This window comes from Vanellus vanellus (assembly GCF_965231255.1).
Source record: "Vanellus vanellus genome assembly, chromosome: 4".
Lineage (NCBI taxonomy): Eukaryota > Metazoa > Chordata > Aves > Charadriiformes > Charadriidae > Vanellus > Vanellus vanellus.
Window position 1 is genome coordinate 14,362,907 of NC_138909.1, and position 27,154 is coordinate 14,390,060.

Here is a 27,154-nt window from a genome sequence, read left to right on the forward strand (position 1 = left end):
AAACCTAAAAACTTGTCCTGAGAATTTATAGATAATCCTCTGAGATGTTCCTAATCTATCCAGCCAAAGATACCAGATTCCCAACTTAAGACAAAAAAAAAGTCTTTTTAATGATTTCAATAGTCATATTCTTCTTGGCTGATCTTGATTAGCCATCTTTCTAATTTATCCTTGATACGTTCAATGTAATAAAGCACACTGAATTTTATCTTTCTGTTGAATACATATTTTTAATTTTTATAAATATATTCAGCACACTTTATTTTCCATTTTCCAGTGCTTTAGAATTTAGTCTTATCCTTGAAGAAATAGCCTCAATTCTGTTATTTTATCAGTTTTAGGACATTGGAAAACAAGTGTTTTAATGATGTGGAAAAACATCTTTCATCCAGTTAGTTCATTCTATAATTTTAACGTCTTGTACGGTTTGGACATTTTTCCCACTGGAGATAATAGTTAACATAATTAGTTGGCATACAGTATATGCACATCTCACTCATCTAAGAAATCACTGTAACACTTATGCAGCAATGCTGAGTTTAAATTTGAATTATCTCATCTCAAATGTTTCATATACTAAGGGCATAACCCTAAAAACCTTAAGCCCACAGTACTCTCAGTGAAATCAAAATGAATGACATACGGGAATAATTTGGAGAGCCTTATACTTTATCTGCCTCACAGTTATTGTAACCTCTATTACTGGTAGACAAATACAAAATTACACACCAAGTGTAAGCTGACATATTGCTGACATCAAGGTATTAAATAAAAAAAAAAAAAAACAATCAATTTTCTTCGGTATAGAATTTTAACTAATAAAGCAAGGTGGACTGTACTACAAAACTTTCATCTCAAGACTACAAGCAAACATAACTGCACATTAACATACAACTCAGCCACAAAAATCTACTCTCACCAAAAAGTACAAAAAAGACAAGATAGTCTGAAGCATGTGATACAGACATCTGTAACAACGTGAAGGAAAATTATTTTTGGCACCACGCACTACTCCAAATGTAGTTCATCATAAAGTTCATGGGCTATATTTGCCAAACCTGGTTGTCATTCAGCTCTATAGTTTGCAAGAACGACACTAAGACACTATTCCTTTAAAAATTTTCAAATAAAAAAAGGTATATTGACATTGATTGCAAGATAAAGATGCCTAAATTATGCCTTCAGAGAGTTCTGCTTGAACACAAATGTTTGCTTAATGGGAAGTTAAACAGAACTAAACTTGGCAAATTCAAAGTTTGCTTAATCTGCACTAACTTTTAATTACAGTATAATAAATACACCCTTTTGCATAATACAGCCTACCAAAACAGTCAGTATTATGGAATTCAAAAAATATACTCATTCTTTAAATAAGATCTTCAAAAAAAATATGTATTTTTTATTTAAGTCTCACGTGAAGTATATCAAAGGATACATTTTGAAAGAAAAAAATGTTACTACAGAAGGATTTCTCTTCTTTACACCTATGGACTTTTGAATCTCACTCCACCTACTCTCAGCATCTAAGGGTTTTACCAATTACAGGGAACTTTCCAAATACTGTTCTCAGCCAGCTTTTAGAGACGTCCTGACCAACAGAGTAATAAAATCTTAAATCAATTATTGGAGGGACATGCCATTGCCTTCCTTGGCTGAGATCCCGAAAGAGTGTAAGGAAGTTTATTGAGGTGTCTGCTCTGGAGCATAAACTGCAGTCCTGTCATAGGGAACTCAAGACAATTATCTTAAATTTAAGATAAGAAACTTAATTTACATGGGTAGCTAGTAGTTGACAAGCCATAATCCATTTAGAGTGCTGTAGGTCAAGCAGTCTCTAGTGTGAATGCGGCTGGGGGGGGAAATAGCATAAGGAAGGGGTAAACACTGTTCCCTTTTTTCACACCCTTGTCACTTGCTCTTCTCTTACCTCCTTCACCTGCACAAGATGTGATAGGATTAAACCCACAAAAAATCCACAGAAAAAAAAAATAATCAGACTTTCTTCTGAAATTAACATACTTGATTCCTACTTCAAAAGCAGTCAATATACATTTTCACCCCTACCCTTCCATTTTTGTCATAACAGAGTAAAATGAGTAGCATTAATTAGAGGTAATATTTTAAACGAAATTAATTCATCATATCCATCATAATTAAGTTTATGTGTCTTGGAACAATCACAAACTGATATTCAGCAGCAATGCATAGTTAAAGTACTAAAACATTGCAGAATGAGCACTACTGTCCTTTGGATGAAGTCAGAAATAGCAGTCTCTTATGATCAGGTCATTATATGACATTTCTGCATTAAAGACAACCAGGTCAGCAACCACTTATCTGATGCACAAAGCTCTTCTCAAAAATCAGTAATTACCACCACCAATTCTTGCTGTATATAGTATCAACACCATCCTTTGCCCTGACTAACTTCTCATTTAGACTTTTTTTTTTTCCAATTAAATGGAGGAATCCAGATGCAGAAGATATCACCACAATAGCAAGTCACATAGAACAATTGCAAGAAAAGTTGAAAGAACAGTCTCGACCTTGCTTCCAATTTATAACGTATTTTTGCATAGATGCACGCAAATACACTATGAAACAGCCATCACGCCACTCACTTTTTACAGTTGAGGAGGTTGGAAATTGTTAGAAAGCAGTTTACCTTAATCTCCTTCTAGAAGTAGAAGTGCGTTATGCCACACTTCAGCAGAGCTAATCAGAATTAAGGCTTGGTTACAATCTGCTGATCTGGGGAAAACAAAACACCTCATGAAGACAATCTGGCAAGTTCCAGCTAGACCCCATGGCTTCCATGAGTCTTGAGAGGTGGCCTGGCCCAAGGCCAGCCATAACCACAGCCACCAGATCTCACAATCCAAAAAACAGGCAGTAATTTGGAAAAACCTGCTCAGGAAACAACAAACAAACCAACCAACCCAAACACACACCCACACACCCCCCATAAACACAACCTACACACACCCCCCTGAATCTTTCAAGAAAAACAAAAAAAAAATCTATCCTAATTTTTCCTTCTGTTACCAGTTAATTGAAAATTCTGTGTTTACTCCAGTTTTACAGAACACCTCACTCTAAGATTCTACTCATTCCCCATTTGTACATGTTTGCTTACTTATTGGACCAGAAAATGTTCCTATTTCAGGGTGGGAGAAAAACAAAAGAAAGCTTTGCCTCTCTAATTTCAGTCTTTTTTTTATTATTATTTGAAATGGAAAAGGTCATTCACAACACAGAATGCTCGCGATATATTAATGCAAGGGAATGAATCAAAATGGGAACACCTGACTCTGAACATTTCTGAAGTTTAATTTATTTTAAACCACTGCCAAAAAGTAACATTTTTTTCCCCTCGACATTATTCTCCAATTCATACTTAAGTATGTCTTTTATAATTCTGAAAGGCATAACAGCCAGCAATACATCAACATGAAAGCTGCAGTTTCAGATATTCCATTTCCCTATTTTACAAGCCACGACAATATTACTTAATAGGCAAGAGCTGGCTTTCTTCAACAGTCTTCTATTCACTTTGGATAGGAAAATATATATTCCTGCAGAAGTAGAACATTTGAATATTTACAGTTTTGGAACTCCTGCATGACTGGAAAGAAAGGAGAAGGAGCCAGCAACGTTTTAAAACAATACTTCATCGAGGAGATATTTCACCCTGTTCCATATTTCACCCTGTTCCATATTTCACCGGCTGTTCTAAGGAGGAAAAAAAAAATAACCCGCTTTTTTGAAAAACAATAAATATTTAGACATTCCCCTTGGGAGAAACTTTAAGCAATAAACAAAGATCACATACAAGGGACTTTTTTTTTTTCTTAGCTGCAGAGCTAAAAGTCGCTTCCAACTTTAACAGAATATGCTTCTATCTTTAAATACACAAAGTTTTAAAAGTGGATGGTGGTATTTTAACTTTCCCATAGAAATAGGAAGAGGTGTAGAAAGTCAAATCTAGAGATCTTAAGCTGTCATTAGCAAAATTCCATCATTCCACCAAAAAGGTAATTTGACATTGTTGGCAGGTTTGAGTATATGTCTTCAGGACTGTCCTAGAAGACAGTGGTCACAGTTTAGGTAGCGTCTAGAAGTTTCCTTCTTTCACGGACAGACAATCCTTGCTGAAAGGCAGCAAGGAGGGTGCAGGTAGGAACAGCAACCTTAAAGGGGTGAAATGCAGAATTCAGTGCAAAACTGCCTTGTCTTTAGTGGCCTCTTCCACAAGGCAGGGAGACAACGGAGGCACGTGAAGCAATAAATCCATTATAGCAGGGTCACCTAAGACAATCCTGACTCATGATACACAGGGAGAGATGAAGCAAAGACCAGAAAGCATCTACTAGAAAATCATGGAAGCACAGTTCACCTTTCCTTAACAGAATTTCTAGAATACTTCAGCTCACTTCTGTTGATAACTTATTTTACCCTGTAATCTCTACATACAAGTCATGCTGTTTTCTTCATAAGAGGTTTTGGGTTATGTTTTTCTATAAAGTGAGAACATTTTAAAATGTGCAACTACAAATGTCTGGTTTAGGAATACAGCTGAGCAGTGAAATGATCACTATAAAGATTTTCTCAGCTTTGAGCTTTGCACTCAAATATAAACACCTTCTAAAAAGAAGGTGGGGAATAAAGCATATAATCAAAAAATACAGGAAGTAACTAAGATATCAAGTAACAAATTATTTATAGTTCCACCTCAGCCTCAGTTTATCTATTTTGTATAAATATAACATGCACTCAATATCTCTTTTGAAAATGAATGAGAAGAATATTCCTTCATTAAACAGAAAAACATATTTAGAATACCGTAGAGCACAGCTGAAAACATTCAAATTAGCTTGCATGTATGCAAAGGAGATTTGGATTCCCTGTTAAAGTGACAGCTAAAGAAACCACTCTGAAGAACATTCCCAGATTCTTTCAAGTTTTGTAGGATGGCAAAATTCTTCACATTAGCAGGTCAGACTTATCCAACTTATTTCCAGCACCAAGCAGAAAGAAACTGAAAACATTTCTCTCCAAAGAGCAGTCTGAACTAAGTTTTCAAATGAAAAAATAGTGACATAGAAGTGAAAGGTATAGACCGTTCACAGATTTAGACAAAAGATAATTGCATGTGGTATCAACTGGGGGTGTGAGGGAGCACAGACATTGAAAAATCATAGTCTCCATGAATAAAATAAAATGAATTTTAAAAAAGGCAAATGTTGCATTCGTATCCGTGACACTCTTGTTCCTGGTCTTGTGCTGCTTTAAATGTAAGAGGTCTTTGTGTTCATTCAACCTGGCTAAACACCAAAATAACATACCACTGAATAAACAAGGTGCAATTAAAATGGCACCTCTATGGGATAAACACCCAGTTTGGGTGCTCACTGCCCTTTCCGGAAAGCTTTACTCAACTTCATGGATCAAATGTGGCCGGACCACATAAAACATGAGTTGTGGAAAACCAGTGCCGCACATCTTTTAGAGCTATTATATACAGTCTTTCTGAAGCTTAACATTACATCAGTGTATGCAATGGTCTAGAGCAAGCAAACAGGGTGGTAGCTACCCTGTATCATCAGGTCAAGGGAAGTTTGTTCAGGCTAAACACAAAGCTTTTGTGTCTGTCTTTGAGAAATACACATTTTAATCCACATTCAGATCAAGATTTTAGACTTTTCTTTGTGCCGTTTCTGGCACTGTTGGCAAATCAATAGTTTTTATTAAAGTTTTTAGAATACCTAAAACAAATAAAATGCATTCATTTTATAATAAGTATGCACAAGTAATGTCTCAATGCTTTTTTCCCCCCAATTTTTCTCTACTAGGACTGAAAATCTTTATTCTTCTATTCTAGAAAATAAACTATTAGTTTGTTAATAGTAGTATATTTATATGAACAGTTTGCCAAAAAAAAAAAAAAAATCAATGGATGAATATAATTATTTTTTAAAAACCAATGGAAGAGTAGTAGCTCAACTTTAATCTTAAGTAAAATTAGTTACAGTGAAGCAGTTTATGAGCATGTAAAGTGTGAATGGGCATCAGGCTGAAACTAAAAAGGAAAGTCTGTTATATCCGGAAACAGCAGTATGAATTGTGTTGCCCAGACTGGATCAAAGACTACCAGGTAAATCCATGAGCTCTGGCTGCAGCCATGGGAGTCTGGGCCATAAAGGGCATCTGCCTAAGCAAGACAGCTACTGCTTAGGACAACTATGCACGAGGATTTTGCTCCACCACTTGTCCCCATGAACATTAAAATAAAAAAAATAAAAAAAATCAACAAATAATCCCTGACAACCACCCCACCCCCCCCGACTCACAAAGCCCTGTATCTCTACAGATTCCCAGAGGCAGAAGCCTGCCCTAGATGCTCTGCTCTTCTCCCCCAGCTTCAGAGTTTCCAGAAGCAGTGGAAAGCTATACTGACACAATTCATGTCAGAGTAGAGTAGAGGACTGGGTCTTCACGTGTTCCATGAGAAATTCTGAACTACCTTCCAGGTCTTAAATTTCTGAGCCTGTGATACGATTTGGATATTTCTTGTCATGTCAAGATCATTGATTTTAAAATCAGTAGGATTTTGTCAACAAAATCCAATATCCACTATTTGGGACACACACACACAAAAAACACAACAAAACACAAAAAAAACCCAACCACAAACCAAAAATCAAGCAAAAGTTTTACACTTTATCAGAAAGATGAGATAAGGGGAGAAGCTGTATTTTCTTCCTGGTTTAAAATCTGTCAGATAGAACTTAACATATTTATTTGTATTGCCTTTCCTAAGAATAATCCTTCTTTCTCTACAGAGAATAGTTTAATGAAAATCATTTTTATTTCAGAACCAAGCAACATGTTAAATAAAAGCAAAATAAATAAAAAAAATTGCTTCTCTCCCAGCCACAGACTACATACGTTTTCTAGCAGAGGCTATCAAGCTTCCTTACAAAGGTCAAACTTCAGTGGTATTTAAACCCTCTGATTATTATTAATAGCCTATGACTTAGCCGAGGGTGCCTTTTCTATAATGTAACAGCCTTTCAGAGCATTAAATCACAGCGCCACACAGGACGCATCTGTCCAGCAGTCCCCGTGGAGGGCTCAGCTGGCTTTCCACTAAGACCCCACAAGCTTGCCCAGGACCCTGAGCGAACGCCTGGTAGCTGAAGACCAGGCTGATACAGCTCTGCTGCCACCATGTCAAGACAGTCAGCTACGCCTACATTCACAAAAGCTAAAGAATGTCATAGTTTTTCAGGCTTTTGTTGACACAGGTTGAATTCCCACCTGCAATTCTCCCCAGTCTAGATTACTTAGCATTTCAAATAATTCTTTAAAGTGTTTAGTGTTAACACATATAAAAACATACTCTTTTTCCTTCAATTCACGTTTTTTTTAATAGACTAGGAAAACACCTAAGTCTTAATAGTGACTGTTCAAGTGTTAATTATTTTTTCACCACAGGAATTCTGTTTGTGTCCCAGTTTCTAAGTACAGTTCTCAACCGTAACATTACTTCAAAGCATTGCTATTATAACTTATAAAATGGAGTTCGTTTATTTTTTTCCACATGCAAGTTAAGTGAAGCTCTGAGAAAGAAGTCCAGCGCAGCTTATTCTGACCAGCACCAGAAAAAATCTCAGATCCTGCCTTTTTAACACAATCATACTGTGATCACTGGTGACTGCAACAGGAAAGATTCCAAGACAAAACAAAGCAAGCACCAATACCTTAAAACCATTTTTAAAATGTAAGACAGATCTTTAAAGTGTTCAAGTGAGATTTGCGGGATCGATTAGAAGGCTTTGCCTCCATGTATGTCCATACCATGGATCAGGAAAGAACGACTGGTATATAAAAAAAAAAAACACAGAAATACTTCCCATGAGCCTGACAAAAGTTGCCATGTTCATTAAAGAGAAATGCAGAGTAAGTCACAAATATTCTAAAAAAAACAAAAAAAAAACAAAAAAAAAAACAAACAAACAAACACAAAAAAAAAACCCAAAACCAAACAACCTTCGCTTCTGATAGCTGCCATGTGTCCAGCATTCCAGACATAAGTCCTAACTCCTTAAAGTCTGTATAAAATTTCCCAGAGGAAGAAAAGAAAACAACAGAGTCAATACATGTAAAAAGAGGAAGGATCATAGAATGGTTTGGGTTGGAAAGGACCTTGAAGATCATAGAGTTCCAACCCCCCTGCCATAGGCAGGGACACCTCCTAATAGACCAGGTTGCTCAAGGCCACGTCCAGCCTGGCCTTACACACCTCCAGGGATGGGGCATCCACAGCTTCTCTGGGCAACCTGTTCCAGTGCCTCACCACCCTCACAGTAAAGAGTTTCTTCCTAATACTCAATCTGAACCTGCCCTCTTCCAGTTTAAAGCCATTCCCTCTTATCCTATTGCTACATGCCATAGTAAAGAGTCCCCCAGCTCTCCTGTCAGCCCCCTTTAGGTACTGGAAGGCCGCAATAAGATCTCCACGGAGCCTTCTCTTCTCCAGGCTGAACAGCCCCAACTCTTTCAGCCTTTCCTCATAGGAGAGGTGCTCCAGCCCTCAGATCATCCTTGTGGCTCTCCTCTGGACACGCTCCAGCAGGTCCATGTCCTTATGTTGGGGACTCCAGAGCTGGATGCAGTACTCCAGGTGGGGTCTCACCAGAGTGGAGTAGAGGGGCAGAATCACCTCCTTTGACCTGCTGGCCACACTTCTGATGCAGCCCAGGATATGGTTGGCCTTCTGGGCTGCGATCACACACTGCTGGCTCATGTTGAGCTTCTCGTCAATCAGCACCCCCAGGTCCTTCTCCTCAGGGCTGCTCTCCAGCCATTCCCTGCTGAGCCTGTATTTGTGCTTGGGATTGCCCCGACCCAGATGTAGGACCTTGCACTTGGCCTTGTTGAACTGCATGAGGTTGGCTTGGGCCCACCTCTCCAGCCTGTCCAGGTCCCCCTGGATGGCATCCCTCCCCTCCAGCATGTCTACCTCGCCAAAAAGCTTGGTATCATTGGCAAACTTGCTGAGGGTGCACTCGACCCCACCGTCCATGTCACTGACAAAGATGTTGAACAGTACAGGCCCCAGTACCGATCCCTGAGGAACACCACTCGTCACTGCTCCCCATTTGGACATCGAGCCATTGACCACAACTCTTTGGATACACCCAGGATAAACCTGGATGCATCCAGGAAAACTTATACCAGCCTAATACACTTCTTCCTCCCCATTTTATTCTCTCTCTTCAGCCATTTTCACTTAAAAAAAAGAAAAAAAAAAAATTACATTTCCTTACTGCTGCATACATATCAAAAATTAATTAGCTTGGTAATAAACTTTGGAGTTGCTTCCATACATGGCTATTAAAATAATGGTGAGCAGAGTGGAATCCATCAAAGCTTTGATAAAACCCAGATCAAGTAACACTGATTACTTACCAGACCGTTGATAAAAAAGTCTCATTCCTCAAACATGAAAAAATCTCATCAGTAAAAACTGATCGTACACTGTATTTATTTCTCTAAAATCCATTCTAAAATGCCAAACATGCTGGCCTCTTACTGAACCCCATTATGTCCTTGGACTACACTGACTTTAATCCTCAAAATGTCCCATTAGAGTTTAAGTCTGTTTATTTAACCTTCCTACCTATCTAGGAGACATCCATAAAATCAAAGACTTAGCTAAAAGTCGTTTCACCTACAGATTCTGTAATGGGGGCGTGTTCCTGGTTATTTTAGAAAAAGGGGGGGATTTTATTTTTTTAAAAAAGGAACAAATTATTTTTTTTTCCTTTCATCCCAAATTTGTAGCACATCAACAAGCTACCATCATCAAAATGACTCCCGCAAAAAAGGCGACTGAGTGAACAGCTGCAGATTCTTCATAATCACTACTAAATCTGCTCAACAAAGCAGTAGTGCTGCATCCCATAATCCCTGCTCCAGTGAAATCAAAGCACCTGATGCTGGTAGGACACAGAAGCTTGTCACTCAGGTACCATGCTGCGGTAGTATGTGCAATGCACTTAACAGAAATAGAATTAATTGTCATCCTCTAAAGAGTTGATCCATTAGCACTAGCATGTTAGGCTGTGATAAAAAGGAGACATCATTGGCAATGCCGAGGCTTATCTTCTCTCATGGGAATACTTCAGAGCGTTCTTAGATTAGGAAAGCTTTTACACCCTTCCAAAGCAATACATAGATATCCATTTTTGTTTCATGAGCTTTTTGTTTCAACAGCCTCATCTGTTCTATACTTTATAAATATTGCTCTAAAGGAAAGGTCAATGGCAAAAGTCTACTGATACATTCAACATCAGGTAGCCTTTTCAAATAGTGAAGATGAGCCAAAGTCTAAGAACTTGAGTAAGCCAAGACAAAATAAAGGCCAGATGTATGCGATTAAAACACACCAAACAAAAACACACCACCAAAAAAAAAGCCCACCAAAGCGTTAGCTAGAATTTTTATTGAGAGTTAAGAAGAAAAAATAAAATAAAATAAAAAAAAAAAACAACCACCATAAAACCACACAACCAACACTCTCCCAAACCTAGCAATTATTTTTAATGTATTAGATCTGGTATTGTTTCTCTTTCTACACAAGAAAACAAGTATGCATGACTTGTTTTCCCCACCTTTCACTTCTGAACTTCTATTAGGGAGCTACAGTAAAGCTCTAAGTTTAATCAAAAACTTGTACTTGATGAATCTAGGCAACGTTTTCAGTTCTAAAAAAAAAAAAAAAAAAGTTTAACTTACCCTAAAAAATTAAAGTTATGTTAATATCCTGGCCAATCCTTGCCTGTGATCACTATTACCAATCTTCTACAAGCAGATATATAATAGAAGATTTCAAGTCTCTCTATTGAAGAGCTCCTCTGTACTGCACAAATGGGTAGAAATTGTAATACAGAATAAGAGAATGTTATAAAAATAAAATAATAATAATAGGAAATTAAAGAGTTAACAGGTTTTGTAGAAGTCGCATATCACAAACCTGTTAGAGTTATCAGAGGCATTGCTGTAGCATACATTAACTTCTAAGAAAGTTTTACAAGGTCCTTCACCAAGTCCTTTGAAAAATTACACTGCAAAGTCAAAGGGCAGATGTCTTGCATTAACAGATGCCCAGGAACAAGGATGTGTACAGTGAGGTGGTAGCATTTGCTAATGCCAACAAAAGAGACTCAAACCTAAAATTGAAGGCAAAGCTCTCATTATCCTCACCAACCAAGTGATAAAAGACTAAATAAAATTCAGTGCTGATAAGTGCAAACTGTGCACATTTGGCAAAACACATAACCACTTTTATAACATTGGACTTAAAGTTAGATATCATCACTCAGCAAAGAAGTTCTGGTGGCACTATGGAGAATTCAGCTCAGTTCTCAGGATTGGTCAGAAAAAGAAAAGGAATAGTAAATAGGAGTGCTTAGTGAAGATACTGAAGAAAAAGGCACCATTTTGTCCTTAACAGTCATTAGTAGCTGCTGACAAACTAGATGTGAGGCTAGAACAACACCACAGCCTTTCTTATAAATTAGAGTCACCCAACTTATTTAGGAAAAAAGAAGATCTCATTAAATTTCAGAATGAGAGAGAGGTATAAAACCCAGTGTTTTTCTTCTTGGCACAGCCAGGAGCCTGTGGAAGCATGGCTACCTTTCACTGACCTCCTCTTTCCCCACCCTTCCCACCACAATCCTAAACACCTTCTGGTCCCAGTGTGACCAGGGCCTTGCCTTCACCATGCTCATCCCCATGCTGATAACAAGATGACACACTAAAGTCACCCCTACCGCAACCAAGTCATGGCAGCTGGCTTATACAGTTTGGCGCTTGAAAGGAGGAAAACAGTCCCTCCCTGAAGCATTCTTCAGCAGCCATAGCACATCCTCTTAAGTCAACCACGCTCAGAAGGGCAGAGAAGAAAAGATGTGGGCAGAACAAAGCAACCCTTTATGCTTCACTTCCTAACGGGGCAGAGTACAGCATAGATCAGGCTGCTCTCAAACTTGAGATCCACTGCAGTAGCAAGCACTAGGAAAAAAAAAAAAAAAAGCTATTTGGGATCACCTGGGATGCAATTTAAAGAGCAGCACCCTGATATGTGTATATATATGCACATCTCCTCTCCTCCCTTCTGCTAAATACAGCCTTCACAGATGAGTATGTGGGGCAAGCACAGACTAGACAGAAGATTGTCTTTGATGGCACAAGGTGCTCTACCCACGGTTCCCTGGGCTGGCTGGCATCAATCACCTTGCAGCTGCAAGATGACTCTAGCTGTACATATACTCCTCTGGTTTCCCTTCTTCTCTCATCATCCTGCTCATAAAAGCCTAAACCGAGGTTAATCAGCAGCCCCTGGCTTCAAAATTCTGCTTTAGGCCAAAAACAAAAGCAAGTTTTGCTGTCAGTGAATTACTTCAGTGGAGTGGTTTTTTTCTTAGGATTAGTTAACATTAGCATAAGATGTTCATTTGGCTGGTAACCTAAAAACTATTATCTGAAGAGATTGCTGCTGCCATCTACTGACAACTTCCATTATAAACAAAATATAAAGCAACTTAAACAGAGGTTATATTCTAAAATGAGACAAACTGATTCAGTAGAAAAGCCCAGCACGCACAAACCAGCAGCCAGGCTACATTATCTATCCACCAGGATAACGAAGCATGAGTAATACCTCATATGAGGCACAGGCCCCTTTCAGTGAAGGAATCACTTAGCAGCAGTACCCTGACAAACTGGTTTACTGCCTTGTACAAAAGTAAATTGATGCAATCCATTGTTTTGGGGGTGGGTTTTTTTGTTTGTTATGTTTTTGAACTAAAAGGTGGATGTTTCCTTTGACTACTAGTCACTCAGTGCTAAATTTAGAAATTTAGGTATACGATTTCAAAGATCAGCCTTTAAACTTTCTTTCACAATATTTTCTCTTAGGAGTAATATCCCAATTCCAATTAACATAATCGAAAGTTCCAGTTCTGTGCTTGGTTTGATACAGTCTTCTCTTCCCAAGGGGCTCTTCACTGGAATGGGTTGTGAAGTGGAAACGTTTCACAGGCCAAGCAGCTCTTCCAGCTAAAGTCAAGACCAACTTCAAAACACAAACCAGAACATTTCCGTGATTCCCTTCAGCACAGGTTCACAGACCACAGCAGGAGTTGTCTCTGTGTAGCATGTTAATCCACTAATATTATTAGTCTTCCTCCACCCCTAGGTTTCTTTCACGTGTTAAGAGCTAACATTCAATGAGTTAACTGCCAAGAATTTTTAGTTGCAGTTTACTCAGAGACTGCTACACGTTGTCCGTTCGGTACTTGTACACAGAGTTTCAAAGCCTTTCTTGTTTCCAATATAGCTATCAGATGTTCTCTCACCAAAACCAGACAGCTGTAGGAGTCCTCTCTAAAAACTGTAACTTGCATCACAAAAATTCTCATCCAAGTCTCCCAAAATAGCTATGGAAGCTAACAGAATCCTGATCCTGCAAACTTACCTCAAATAGTGAAGGCCTACTCAGCCCCAGGACTCTCTGCAGCCATGAGTGAAGCTGCCCAACAAAAACATCTGCCAGACCCACACTCTTTGAGAACCACCACGGAGTTCACTGCAACACCAAATACAGCAAGAGCCAGTGAAGACAGCCGCACAGGGATGCTCTATAACCCTTGTTAATTACAGTTATCTACCCAATTATCTATTCTAAACAAGACTGATGCTTGATTACTGCTAATTATGTAATTGCAACATACACAATTCCATATATTATGCGATTATAACATACCAATTGCTGCAGGAATAGTGGAGAACACCAAAAACTATAAAAAAAAAAATGCAATCTAGCTCATTCCATCAGGTAACACTTACCAATTCAGTGATTTGCTCAGATGAAATGTTTATATATATCACAGAGCATTTAGAAACGCAGATCAAGGACCACCGGACCCTATGATATTGTCAGTTGTATAGATATAGAACAAAGATGTTAAACCACAAGAAAGCCAGAGAGTTTATACACCACAGACACGTAAACCCACCTCAGCCTATGGGAGAGCCCATGAACATTAAAAAAAGTGGCATTATCATTGTGAACTTCTTGTAAGCATCATAGCGAAGAAGATTTGTAAAGGCAGAACTTAAAGGCAGATAATGAGGTTACACTTTTTGCTAAGTGTGTTGCTTTAGCACTTCCTTGTTGGTTTCATAGATCTATGAAAGCAGGCACGGTGTGCTGAACACAGCTCAGCATCAGAACTTTAAACGAAGAACAGGTAGGGTACTGGAGACTGGGAAGAATCTTCACAGTGAAAACAAAGAGCTTACAAAAGGAGGAATGCAACAGTCAGACGCAAAGGAAAGCGTAACAGTGAAAAAAAGCCTAGGAAAATTATTTTTGCAAGAGCTCTAATGGATATAACCAAATCTCATCTTTCCCAAGATCAGAAGAAAGATATTTCAGTAAGTGAAAATACAAAATAAGATTATCCTATTCCAGAGTTTTAGGTGATAGAAAGGAATAAAGTGTGGTCTATCTTCAAAAGTATCTACAAAACAGACGCAGGCAGAACACGAGTACTTAGAGACACATTCCTCTTGAAAGCAATGCTAAAAATGGTACGAGTAGCAGGAAGAGAAGTGATACTTGCTTCAGCCATCAAAAGCAATGGGAACTTGACACGAAAGATTAGGCAGATGTTTGATTCCCACTGAAATTGAATTAATGGCTAAATGCACAGGAAGAGGTCTCTGAAAGGCAAGATGATAGTGTTCTTTGGAAAAACAGGTATTGAGGCAGATCTAGATGCAATTTGGTACTCAAAAATATGCAGTTTTAAGTTACGTTTTTCTCATGTATGCTTCAACTCTAGGTACAGCACATCATGAATCCTCCAAAAGAACAAAGTCAAAGGAAGAAGCTGAGAACGACCAGGAGAAAAATGGAGTCACAGTCAGAGGGTGAGCTACCTTTGGAAGTGGCACACAGTTGCATGAACGAGGGACATGTTTCTTAGCTCTCGTTTGGAAGAAGTTATTCAAAGGAGATTAGTTAAAGACTGTTCTGTAGAGTGCAAGGGATAGCAACAGGACCAGGGAGGATACTGGGATGGAAATGTAATGAATGACACTGTAAACAAAGTAGTAATAGACTTCAGATACCAAAGAGAGTAATGGGCACAGCTGGGGAAGCAGGCAGGTCAAGGACAGGTAGGCACAAAAAAGGAAGGATTAAAGCATGCTTATGCTATGAAAAAGCTAAGGTAAAGGAAGATATTATAGAACAAGTAAAGCAAGAAATGAAAGTAGACACAGAAGAAAACCAGAAGACAGAATGGAATTATCAAAGCAAGCACAGGTTTTAAGAAAGGGCTGTCTCCGACAGCAGCAGAAGGGAAGGGAGGGCTTCACTATCTGGAGAGCAAGTAAGTGACATCTGGAGGCAGGAAGGAGAAGCAGCAAGATAAATGAGGGAATCAAAGATGGCAAAAAGGTAGTAGGGCTTGCCAGGATCCTGTTAAGCTGGAAAAAGAAAGATATAAAGTTTTTCAGTTCATAGTAAAAATAGGATCTAACAATTATTCTCATTACTTGATAGTTATAAACTGCATTTCCAATTACTGTTGGAAAGTAGACTGCAACAACAGTCAGCACGTATACCTTAGTAGTACTGTGCAGACTCTCAGTAACAAAAGCTGTGTGTGTGCTACCCACCAAGGAGACATGGCATTCTGGTGTCACTGGGTTTGCAGGACTAAAATATATGGGTCTGGATCAGCACTACAATTGCTTCAGAGGAACAGCTACTAAGGAAATCACAGGTTATGCTTGTCTACTTATTGTTATGCCCCAACTATTCCAGAAAAAACATGCTCCTCATATCTCTTCATGAGCAGTGTGAAGACAGCAGCTTCCTCCTTTCTAACACTACATTGGCATTCTGTACATCATGCTTAGTGGGGTTTTAAGGCTAGAGTTCACAGCATCTAACTAGCACAGAGTTCTCTGCATAGCATTCTTCCAATCCAATATGGTTAAAAACATCAAGAAATCTTCAAAAAAAGAATCTACTATTTAAATTAAAGCATGCAAACAATAAGTATGGTTATTTAAAAATAGGTCCAGTGTAAGTAAGGTATTTTAAATACAGACAAGATATCTCACTGACTTGAATGAATGACTACAAGTAACAGGACACAATATCTTACTAAAGCAGGTTAAAAAGCCCACATGGCAACATCGCTTCTCTCAACACAACCAAATTCATTTGAGTTCTTACTGAACACTGCCTGATATTTAATTTATTTGTATGCACATGTGTGTATTGTTATAGGCATACAGAAACGTTATTCCAACAGTAAGAGGTCAACTCCCATCGCAGTTAAGTGCAGGCAGAAGTACATGCAAACTTGGGGCTGAGAATGCTCAAAAACACACAAAGACTTCTGAGCCACATAAGGGGTGATATGGCTTTCAGATCTGCCAATGCTACAGTTTGGTCATTTTCTGCTTCCTTCTCTCTTTAGCACACTTCCTACTGTAAATCAAAATATTACCAACACAGCAACAACATATTTCATTGAAACTTAGTGAAGGGATATTATATTATAGACATACATTCACTTACCTGCTTCTCAGCTTACAGACATTGCAAAATATGGTCATAACCAATATCATACGTGTAGTATTTAGCAAAAAAAACCTACATCAGCAGTGACATTCAATCCCAAAGCACGCTACACAGTGTGGCAACATTTATTCTGGCTGCTTGGACCTTAACACTTAAACTGATACAGAGCATGCTCTAGAAAATTGAAATCACTGCTGAAAAATGGTTTATAAAAAGTACATCCTTAGCCAGAAGAGACACTTTTATTTCAAGATGCCCTGGAGAGATCAATGACTTACAGAATGCTAAGCCACACACACACAGAAAAAAGCCCACAGTCGAACAGACCGTAAAAGGCTCCACAGCTTCAATATAAATAAAGCAATCTCAGTCTGTAAGAATATTTAAAAGCTATCAAATTGGGAAGGAAAATATTAAAGCTATACAGCTATGCTGAAATGCTGAAAATACAATGTGTTTGCCTGCCTGACAGCAGAGAAGATTCATTGATACGTTCTCACGTTTTTATGGCAGAACTTACAACTATGCCGCGAAAACCTGAATACCATTTTCACAGATGCATTACAATGTAGTTCACATCAGAACCTCAGAAGTATGTCATTATTCTATTATTTCTACCTTGCACATGGTTCTCTGGTTATTGATTTATGAGTCAATCTGAAATCTTACTTTGAGGCTTTTCTGCCAACTGTTAATAATACATTACACTTGTGATAAATGCTGTAACAACATAATTTATGTTCAGTTTTCACAAACATTGCAAGAGAGCTCGCGATTATTGACAGCACAACCATTTAGATTCGCTTATTAATCTTGTCTACAAAATCTTAAGCCCAACAATGCGTTTGGTTTAAGGAAAGGTAATTCATTACAAGAGAAGTCTGAAAATATTCACCTCCTTTTCCTTAATTCTATCTAGCATTAGGTGTATTATAGCACTCCAGTTTCCACCTGTGTAGTTAAGTCTGTCATTTCTTCAACATAAATCCCTTGGGTTTAGGGGGTTAGGAAACAAGCATATAGATTCACTACAGTACGAACATGCCATACAAGTTTGCTACCACGACATCGTTTAGATTAGAGAAAAAAAAAAAAAAAAGACAGGTTTATCATTTTATGTGTGAAATATGGCTGCTAATTTAAGATACTTTCAGCACTCATAACAGCTTTTACTTTAAATAAGGTCATCCATATAACTAAACTTCTTTCCTTCTACATGGTAATTTTTAAAAATCAATACAACATAAAAGTCTTAAAAGGCAACATTTCACACACAAAAGCAGCATGAGTTCACTGAGCCAGCACATGGACAAACTGACCTAATAGATTGGAATGGGTACCTCCACAGGATCGTTAAACCACAAACTAAGAAATAGACACTAATGACTCTCCCTGAGAATCCACTACAGACTATTGATTAAAAATCCATTTTTTTAATAAAATTCCTAAATACATATTCAAAAATAAGTAGGAATGTCAAAACGTTTACTCAACAGAACATAATAGGCCCTCTGGAGCTATTACTGAGGTAAAAAAAATATAATTGTACTTTTTAGTGTATGTTTTTATGTGTAGATTGCAGAGTAATTTACAAAACTGGCTAAGTACCAGCATTACCATTTGGGAATATTAGTATATGGGAAAATGAACCACAGATGGGTTAGGTAGGTTCGTTCTTTACTTCAGTAGCAATTACTCCAAACTCACACATATATGTAGCAAACAACACTTTAGGTTTTTTTAACCAGGGGGGATGGGAGGGGGGAACCAGTCTTGAATTGGCATGAGGATTAAAAGAGATTAAGACAGGTTAATCTGTTTACTTCTTTCTTGGAATAAAACCCAGAAAATTATTCTGAAGGACCTATGAACAGAAAACAAGGAAATGACACATTGTGACATTTGATATACAAATATGCACGGTTCTTTAAAAGAAAAAAATACAAGAGAAAACCATTGCTATAAATTGTGATCTGTAATTAAAACCAAAATCAATAGACAATGCCGCAATCCCCAAAGAGATCTGAAACTTCTAATCAAAAGTCCCCTCCTATGCCAATGAAAAAAGGCACATAATTATGTAATACTTACTGTATGCATTAGCAACTGTTGCCCAGCAATCTTCCTCCCCATTTCCCACTCACGTGAGTTCTGGAAGAAAGTACCCCCCAGGCTGGAATTGGGTGGAATCTAAGTAAATGACCTATATGCTTTAGGTGAGGCACACATTGCTTTCTAGTTCCAAATCTTATCTGTTTTGAAAATGCTATCTAATAACACCATTTTTAAGTATTCCAGACTAGGATCCATAAGAATTGCTCCAAGATCAGCACAATGTCAAACTTTTCTCTGAAGCCCTGTCACGCACTCAGTTCCCCAGCTAAGGCACAATGCAAACCACAGCTTTAGGGAGCACAGTTTCAAGACTACTGCCTTTAAAAGCATCACATACTGACTGTGTTTCATAGGATGCAAATGCAAAGCTTACACATGTAAATTCAAGGTCTTAGGACTTCACGCAGGAAGGCAGCAGCAACATGCAGTTCCCACAGGGGATTGCATCTGTGGTGGGTTGACCTCGGCAGGCTGTCAGCCGCCCACCCAGCTGCTCTCTCACTCCCCCCCTTCTAAACAGGACTGGTAGAGAAAATAAAATTTAAAATTTTGTGGGTTGAGACGAAGATGGAGAGATCACTTACCAATTACCATTACAGGCACAACAGACCAGACCCACAGAAAATTAATTTAGTTTATTGCCAATTAAAATAGACCTGGATGGTGAAAAACAAAAGACAAGAACTAAAGCAGCTTCCTCCCACCCTCCTTTTTCCCCCCTAAGGCTCAACTTCACTCCTCATTATCAACTCTGCTATCTCCTCCTCCCTACCCAACAAGTGGCACAGAGGGGATGAGGAACAGGGTTGTGGTCAGTCCATAACACTTGCTCTCTGCCACTCCTTCCTCCTCAAGCTCTTCCCCTGCTCCAGAGTGGGGTCCCTCCCATGGGCTGCAGTCATTTCAGACCTGCTCCAGTGTAGGCTACAGTTTCTTCCAAGAGAATCTGCTCTGGCATGGGCTGGCCGTGGGCTGCAGATCATTCAGGGCTGCAGGGGAATATCTGCTCCTGCACCTGGAGCAGATCCTTCCTCCCCTTCTCCGACCTTGGTGTTTGCAGGGCTGTTTCTCACACTCCCTCATGGCTGCAGCATTTTACCCTTTCTTAAATACATTTTCCCAGAGGCATCACTTGCTTTGCTGATGGGCAAAGCTGTGTCCTGTGGCGGGTCTCTTGCAGAGCTCCCAACCTTTTCTCACAGAGGCCACTCCTGCAGACCCCTCGCTACCATAACTTTGCCACCTACAATCAATACAATATGGTAGGGAACTAATCTTGGAAAGAAAAAAGCCAAAACCAACCAAACAAAAAAACCAACCCCTCCCCCCCAAAAAAACAACCCAAACCCACCCAACTACCCACACCACACTGCAGTCTACAAAGGAAAAAAAGCTTCACTAACACTAGCAGATGCTGGATTGTGCCTCAGGCCTCCAAGCAGGTCTACTTAGCCCACTTAAAGTCCAAAATAACTAACTCCACTGCTTTATCAAGGAAAATCAATGTCCTTAAGATGCCTAACAGGTTATTCCACTGCATCCAAATATGATAACGCAGAGGAATAAACCTCATTTTTTCCCTATACTGAAAACATACTGCCACGCTACTTATGATTTACAGCACAGATAAGTCGGGAAGCATCCTTTCCAATTTCATAGAGAAAATTCTTCTTATACAAGTAGTATAATTTATGTACATTTGAACTAGAATGAGAGTCTGTCATTAAGCTTTAAGCATTTGTATATGCAGACTTGCACGTGCCTCTGACAGAAATTAATGAATAGCAGCAAATCAGTCTTCATTTCACGACAATGACTTCTGGTGTTAACTGTTCAGCATTCAGATGAGCTTCTAAAACAGCAAAGTTACTTTTCATCTGTGCCAAGCCATAAGCCCAGTCAGTTTTCAGCAACAAAAATAGGAACATGGCTTCATCAGTGCTGTTCTGGGCACATCTTTCACACACTACATTACTTGAATTAGCAAAGGTTTCAGTAGGATATTAAAAAGCAGAAAATTGTCAACTATGCTTATTAAGATGCTTAATAACTTTTATGATAAGACTATTTTTGGTTATTACGCTGGCAAACTTCACTCCCAAAATCCAAACTGTGATTTCCTATGTCAAGAATCTGCTTCAAATTGGATGCCTGTTCATTTCTAGAATGAGGTAAGGAAGGGGAAAAAAAAAAAAAAAAAAGAAAAAAGAAATACAGGGTACACTCACTTCTGTCCTCACAACATGCAAATTGCTTTGGTTTTACTTAGTATGCCTATAAATTGCAACCTTTGAAACAGGGATTTGAGATTCAAGAGAGAGATGTCTTTGTCAAAGCAGCTATCCTTCACAGTACCCAACAGATGAAGCCTCTGAAAATGACCATTTCACAAATTCCTAGGATATAAACTGACTAGGAAGTGCTACATCATCTAGTTTGATCTATTATAAGACACTGCCCTTTAATCACTCAATGGTCTCTGTACTGAGCCTAGTAAGCTGTGACATTTTAAGACCGAGCACCCACTATATCTCAACACACTTGGATTTCAGTGGCCAATCATCCTGTGATCATTTGGATTTGTCCGACTTCAATTTCCAAGTTTTTCTGTTAGTGTGACCTCCCTAATTAAAGAAAGCACCTGATAAAAATCAGGTTTTGAAAGCACTTCGACATTAACCAAGTCACAAGTCTTTTTGATAAGCTAAACTTTGTCGAATCTTCTGGTTCCTTCCATAACTTCTGCAAATTTTGAAGACTTCTTTAAACAAGGAAACCAGAATGGAAATGCAGTTTTCTAGCACAGACCTAGACATAGAAATAAAGGTCACTCACTTATTTAACTGGTTCAGTCAAACCACAGGATTTCAAAGGGAATTCCCATTTACTTACTGCAAACCTAAATAATTTCAGAAGCAAGCCATTAATTTGTGTCTCATCCTCCAAATTTCTCAATACACAGATAACATTTCAAATACACGGAAAAACTTCTTTACGGTGAGGGTGACAGAGCACTGGCACAGGCTGCCCAGGGAGGCTGTGGAGTCCCCTTCCCTGGAGATTTTCAAGACCCGCCTGGATGCAGTCCTGAGTAATGTGCTCTGGGCAATCCTGCTCTAGTAGGGGAGTTGGACTAGATGATCTCTAGAGGTCCCTTCCAACTCTGAAAACTCCGTGATTCTCAAAATACAGCCCCGCGTTTGAACAGCCTGAGTGGTCCTAGCAGGTTGGTCGATTTGCTGGTCCAAGTGAGATTGCCTCATTCCATCCATCTGCATCTCATCTACTCATTAAAAAAAAAACAAACATAAAAAAACCACCACACCCCATATGAACCTGAGTATCAATCCACACTAAACTGTCTAGTATAGCAACATTAATTATCTAAATTTCCAGAGCCAAACCAATAGCTACATTTGATTTCAGCAAAACTCTCCCACTCCTCTCTTCACAGCTGCAAAATTGATCACAATATTTCCTGAAACTGTTCTACTAAATGCCAGAGACACCCATGAAAACAGGATGCTTGGAGGAACATGGAGTAGAAAAGAGTAGTTTGAAACTTAAAGTCTTTTACTAAAAATGGTTTCTGCAAGAACGATAATGTATGAGGGTGTGACAAAGGGGTGGCTGTGAGCTTGCTTTCCCTACATAAAACTTGTTCCTTTTACCACCCAGGAGAATGCAGCCATATGAAACTCAAGCCAAAGAAACCTTTACATCTTACTGTCTCATTTTGTTTGCATACATACAGAAGTCTATCACATGCTCCTGAACAGTGCTTTGAAAGCAAATATTGCTTTAAAAGTATACCATATGTGCACATTCATCACTATACTAAAATAAGCCACTATATCACGTTGAAAAATCTTTCAAACAGAATATACAATCTGTCAAGCAGTACTATCATTTCCATCCAACTGCTGGTTCATACAGTATAAAAATATCCTAAGAGCCAATGATAAAATACTTACTGTTAACAGGTAAGAGTCTCAAGCTCCATACTACTCCCTAATTCTTTACAAGCCAGTGCTATTTTCAGGCAACCACAGAAGCAGTGTTCATAATATCAGACAGAAAGGATAAGAAAAAGAGCGATTCCACACTTAGTCCTTGTTCCTTCCAGAGGATGAGTGGCCTCAACTCCTAACAAAGCCAATGTCAAATGAGGGCACCCAACTGCTCCTGCAAGACTTCCATTGCGTGTTGGGGCAGACCTTATCTTAATAGGCCCTTAATTTTAGGCACACAATCACTCCTTACAACAAAGGAAGAGAAAATAACACCACTCTTTATAAAAAATTTAGTTACAAAACCACACTAAAAAAACTGTGGTAGGGGTCTGAAATCGCACCTTGAACATTACCACAATACCTCATATTTAGCTGTGAGATTTTGCTTTCTTTATTCCAGTGGATTTGGTGGAATAATTATGGATTTAGACCCGTGAATGTCATGAGCAGAACCTGGCCATAGACTATTTATGATTCAGCTAAAGGATGTTGATATCATGAAGAATACCTAGTGTTATAGAAGGCAAACAATGGATTTTTTTCATCTCCACTATTCTAATAATAGTGATTTGTTTTTTTCCCCCCCTAAAAGCACAATGCCAATAGTTATCATGAAAAAGGATTACTCAAGTTCTTACAGATTAGACTAACACATCAAGAAAATCAGTAGGAAAATGAATTACCTTATTTTTCATTAGAAAAAGCAGATTTCCTTTCAGTCGGCACCATCTCTCCCTCGGTTCTGTATGCAAAGAAGTAAGAGATTAATAAAAACAACCTTTTGTCTTCGCACATTAAATGCTTCTTAAAGAAGATGCATTAGTTATAAAGGTCAGAAAAGAAAATCATTAACAACCAAAAAAAGCCAGCTTCATTCAGCAACTGCCTATGTACAACATGCTGTTAAATGCCAAACAACTTCCCGGAAGGTTTCTTCTACTCTGCAGCTGAGAGAATTGGTGACTGCAGCATATACTCAACAGTGTTTTCTCTGCCTTTCTCCCTTTTCCTCACATGGGAGCAGAAACAGCCACTTTAGCATGGAATGGCTTTTGCTTCTACCATTTCAAGATATGAAATACAATCCTTGTTAAGACACAAACACATTTACTATTCCACTTAGATTAGAACATGCTAATCTGAATTTACAACTCTCAGAAAATAAAAAATGAGCAAACGAAACTTAAATATTTACAGCCACTTTGCTATTACTATTTTATTACACTTTTTAAAAGTACTTAACTAATAGGAATAACAACATATTTGTGTTCATACACACATGCAGGCACATAATCAAACTTTTAAGAACAGGGAACATCTCAGAACTTTCGGGTCGGTGAGCAAGTCAAAAAAACTTTAAAAAGTTATTCTTCCTAAACTAGCCATTTTTAAAATGGCATCATTTTTCATTTTTCTTTTTAAAAAAGCACTTATGTATATTTGTAGGAACAGATAGATACATATACCTATTATAGGCATAAACAGATATAGACCTCGCAGAAAAAAACTGATCTCTTTAGACAAACCCTACATCACTTCTTAACAGAGGAAGGAACATTTTTTTTTTTTTTTTTTTTTTTTTTTTTTTTTTTTTTTTTTACACACAAGATGTATTCTTTTTCACTTGAGAGGGCACATGAAACCCCGTGTCTCCAGACAGCAGCCAACCCCAAATTGCTCGGGAGCTGGAAGAACAGCTATACCCTAAGGTCATGTTATTCCATAGTTGCCTCTGCGAAACTCTTGTACTTCCCTCAAAGCTGGCCACCACTAGAAACATAATATTGACCAGGGGGATGTTTTGTTACAGTAAATAAATAAATAAAACTCTCTTTTCCTCTTGATAATTGAAATTAAGATGTTTGAAATATGAAAAATCAGAATTGCTTTTCCCCCACAAGAAAGTAGAAGGTTTACATTCACAGGCACTGGGACTTACGATAACTGTTTTCAGTTATAACCTGGGGTATTTTTAGAAAAGGAATTGAAGTTCCTGGATCTTTCCAGACCTACTAACGTGAAGAACAACACAGAAAATGTAAAATAAATTGATGTACGTTCACCAACTGAAAATCTAAACACAGTTATCAGATTCAAGTATGTTGTTTTACAGTACAAGTACAGGACTCTACTAAGACTAAATTCCATCCTCCAGAACCCTACGGGCATCAGAATCCTATCACATTCACATTGCAGCTTTTTCTAATAAAATATATTTTTATAAAGGATCAGGAAAGTCACTACCTTGTGTGAAAAACAAGCAAGTCCAAAGATTAGTCAGACTAATGATGACAAGTCTATCAGTGGATAGTATATACAGTGACCAAAATGCCTAGAGAGAAATGACCCTTCTCTCAAGGGGTCATAATCTGATTGCTGGGAGCAAGAAGGATTTACAGGGCAATGGGAACATCCCACACACGCATAGTTCCTTAAACACTTTCCTATAATCTACCACTACTGACCATGGCACAGATAGCCTACGATACTGGGCTAGATGGATGTTTGGTCTGTCTCTGGTCAACCTAAGGTTTTTTAGCAGCAATATTAGCACTCAACATATTCTTAAGTGAAGAAAAATTCAAAACATCCTTATAAACATCAGATATTCACTGGACAGGGCTTGGTATGCTGCCCTTGATGAGAACACAGGGAGAGAATCCTGTTGAGAAACCCCAAAGCAGTCAGAACTGGATGCTCACTGGTACTTTTTCCAGGAAGTTTGCCGCATCCTCCACAGGAAACTCTGGCTATTTGTCATTAGAAAATATATAAAATATTATGAAAACATGACACAAAATTTTCTCAGCCCCTTATCATAATTAAGCCTGTACTGGTTTAGGGTGTTTGTGTTTTTTTTTTTCCCCTAATAAAATAAAAGTAAATATAATCACAATGGAGATCAACTGGGACAAGTGAAAATAAAATATTTGCCATTGCCAAAATTATTGTATTAGGACTGATTTTACAGCTAAACAGGAGCTATTTCCTAACAGCTACCAAGGGAACAGACATTTATTCAAGCTTACTGGAAATTGAAAGACATTTAAAATATGATCATAAAAGCCTGAAGAAACCTGCAAAGGAGGTGGGAAGTGAGCCATGGAAAATCTACAGTAATAAAAGAACACAGGTTTTAGGGGTGGGAGGGGTGGATCCTGAGGAACTGGATATCTAAACTTTAGAACATGGCAACCAGGAACTGGAGACTAGCAATCACTAGTAGTAAAAACAAAACAATCTTCCTTTACAGGAAATAATAATAATCATGTTAAGGACTGAGTACTGTTTCTCCAGTACACGACAAAGGAAATTTGAAAACTCGAGCAAACTAAAGAACTGGCTTTAAACTTCTTTGTTTAGAAAGGTATTTAGCACCACTCAAGCATCAGTAATGAAGAAAACTGAAAACTCTGAGGTGTACATGATTAGTGAAAATGTAAGCCATCAACTACAGAAAACATGCGCATCAACCACGGGTAGTTTTCAGTGCAAGTCATTTTTACCTATTAATTTTTTATCCCCGACCACTCTGCAAATCTTCAGTTTTCCTTCCTTGTCAAAACAACCTGATGGTCGCTTGGCCAGCATAGCCAGATCCTTGGCATTGAATCTCATGGAGTTGCCAGGGAAGAGGATGAAGATGAGTAAGAGATGGAGGAGGACAATGATGATGCTAGTTAGTTTGTTGAAGCTGAGCAAAATCTAGGCAGCAGATATGAAGGCCAACTGAAATATTAAAAACAAAAAAAAGAAAACAAGAGATGCTGCTGTTTATTGCGATTTCCACTCTGTTGTGCCCTCCAAATGCTGTACTTGCTTTCATAGTATGGGAGCAGTGTAACTAATAGGGGAAAAAACCCAAGGTTACATAGGTGATATCATCTCCCCGCACACTTTTAAGAAAGAAAAATTTAGTTTTGCTTTCAAGTGTTTCTATAACCTCATGCAGAAGCTGTAATTTAATGCAGTATTTCCACAGTTTATCAATACTGCTAAAAATATATTTTGGCTATAGGCATATAAATAACTAGAAAGCTCAAATATGCATTCATGGGGCAGTGGGAGGGGGGGAAGATCGCCTTGTACTTCCATCACCTTTACAGGAACAATAACTCTAATAAAATATGAAGTGTTAACTATAAAAGTTCACCATATACTCAATATATTTATGTTTTGCTATACTGACACCGATTAGGACATTGAGTGTTTCCCTTTTGTTCATGGTATATTCGAACAGTTTTCAGTTCTTCTGGAACATTGTCTTCTGTGTTTTCAGAAAGTGAGTTGTCCCTCAAAAATAAAAAAACAAAACCAAACAAACCAACCAGAAAACAAACAAACAAAC

The 27,154-nt window shown here is 38.3% G+C and overlaps 1 protein-coding gene across 1 annotated transcript in view; it reads right to left on the reverse strand.

Moving 5' to 3' along the window:
• Positions 1-26,424, reverse strand: part of INPP4B (inositol polyphosphate-4-phosphatase type II B) — a gene marked incomplete at both ends in the record, with an annotated part of 286,967 nt that extends 260,543 nt beyond the window's left edge. The window contains 2 exons of the mRNA XM_082482899.1: positions 23,490-23,548; positions 26,313-26,424. Of these exons, the coding sequence (XP_082339025.1) occupies positions 23,490-23,548; positions 26,313-26,424 (171 nt within the window). The remainder of the gene's footprint in view (positions 1-23,489; positions 23,549-26,312) is intronic.
• Between the last annotated feature and the right edge of the window lie 730 nt (positions 26,425-27,154).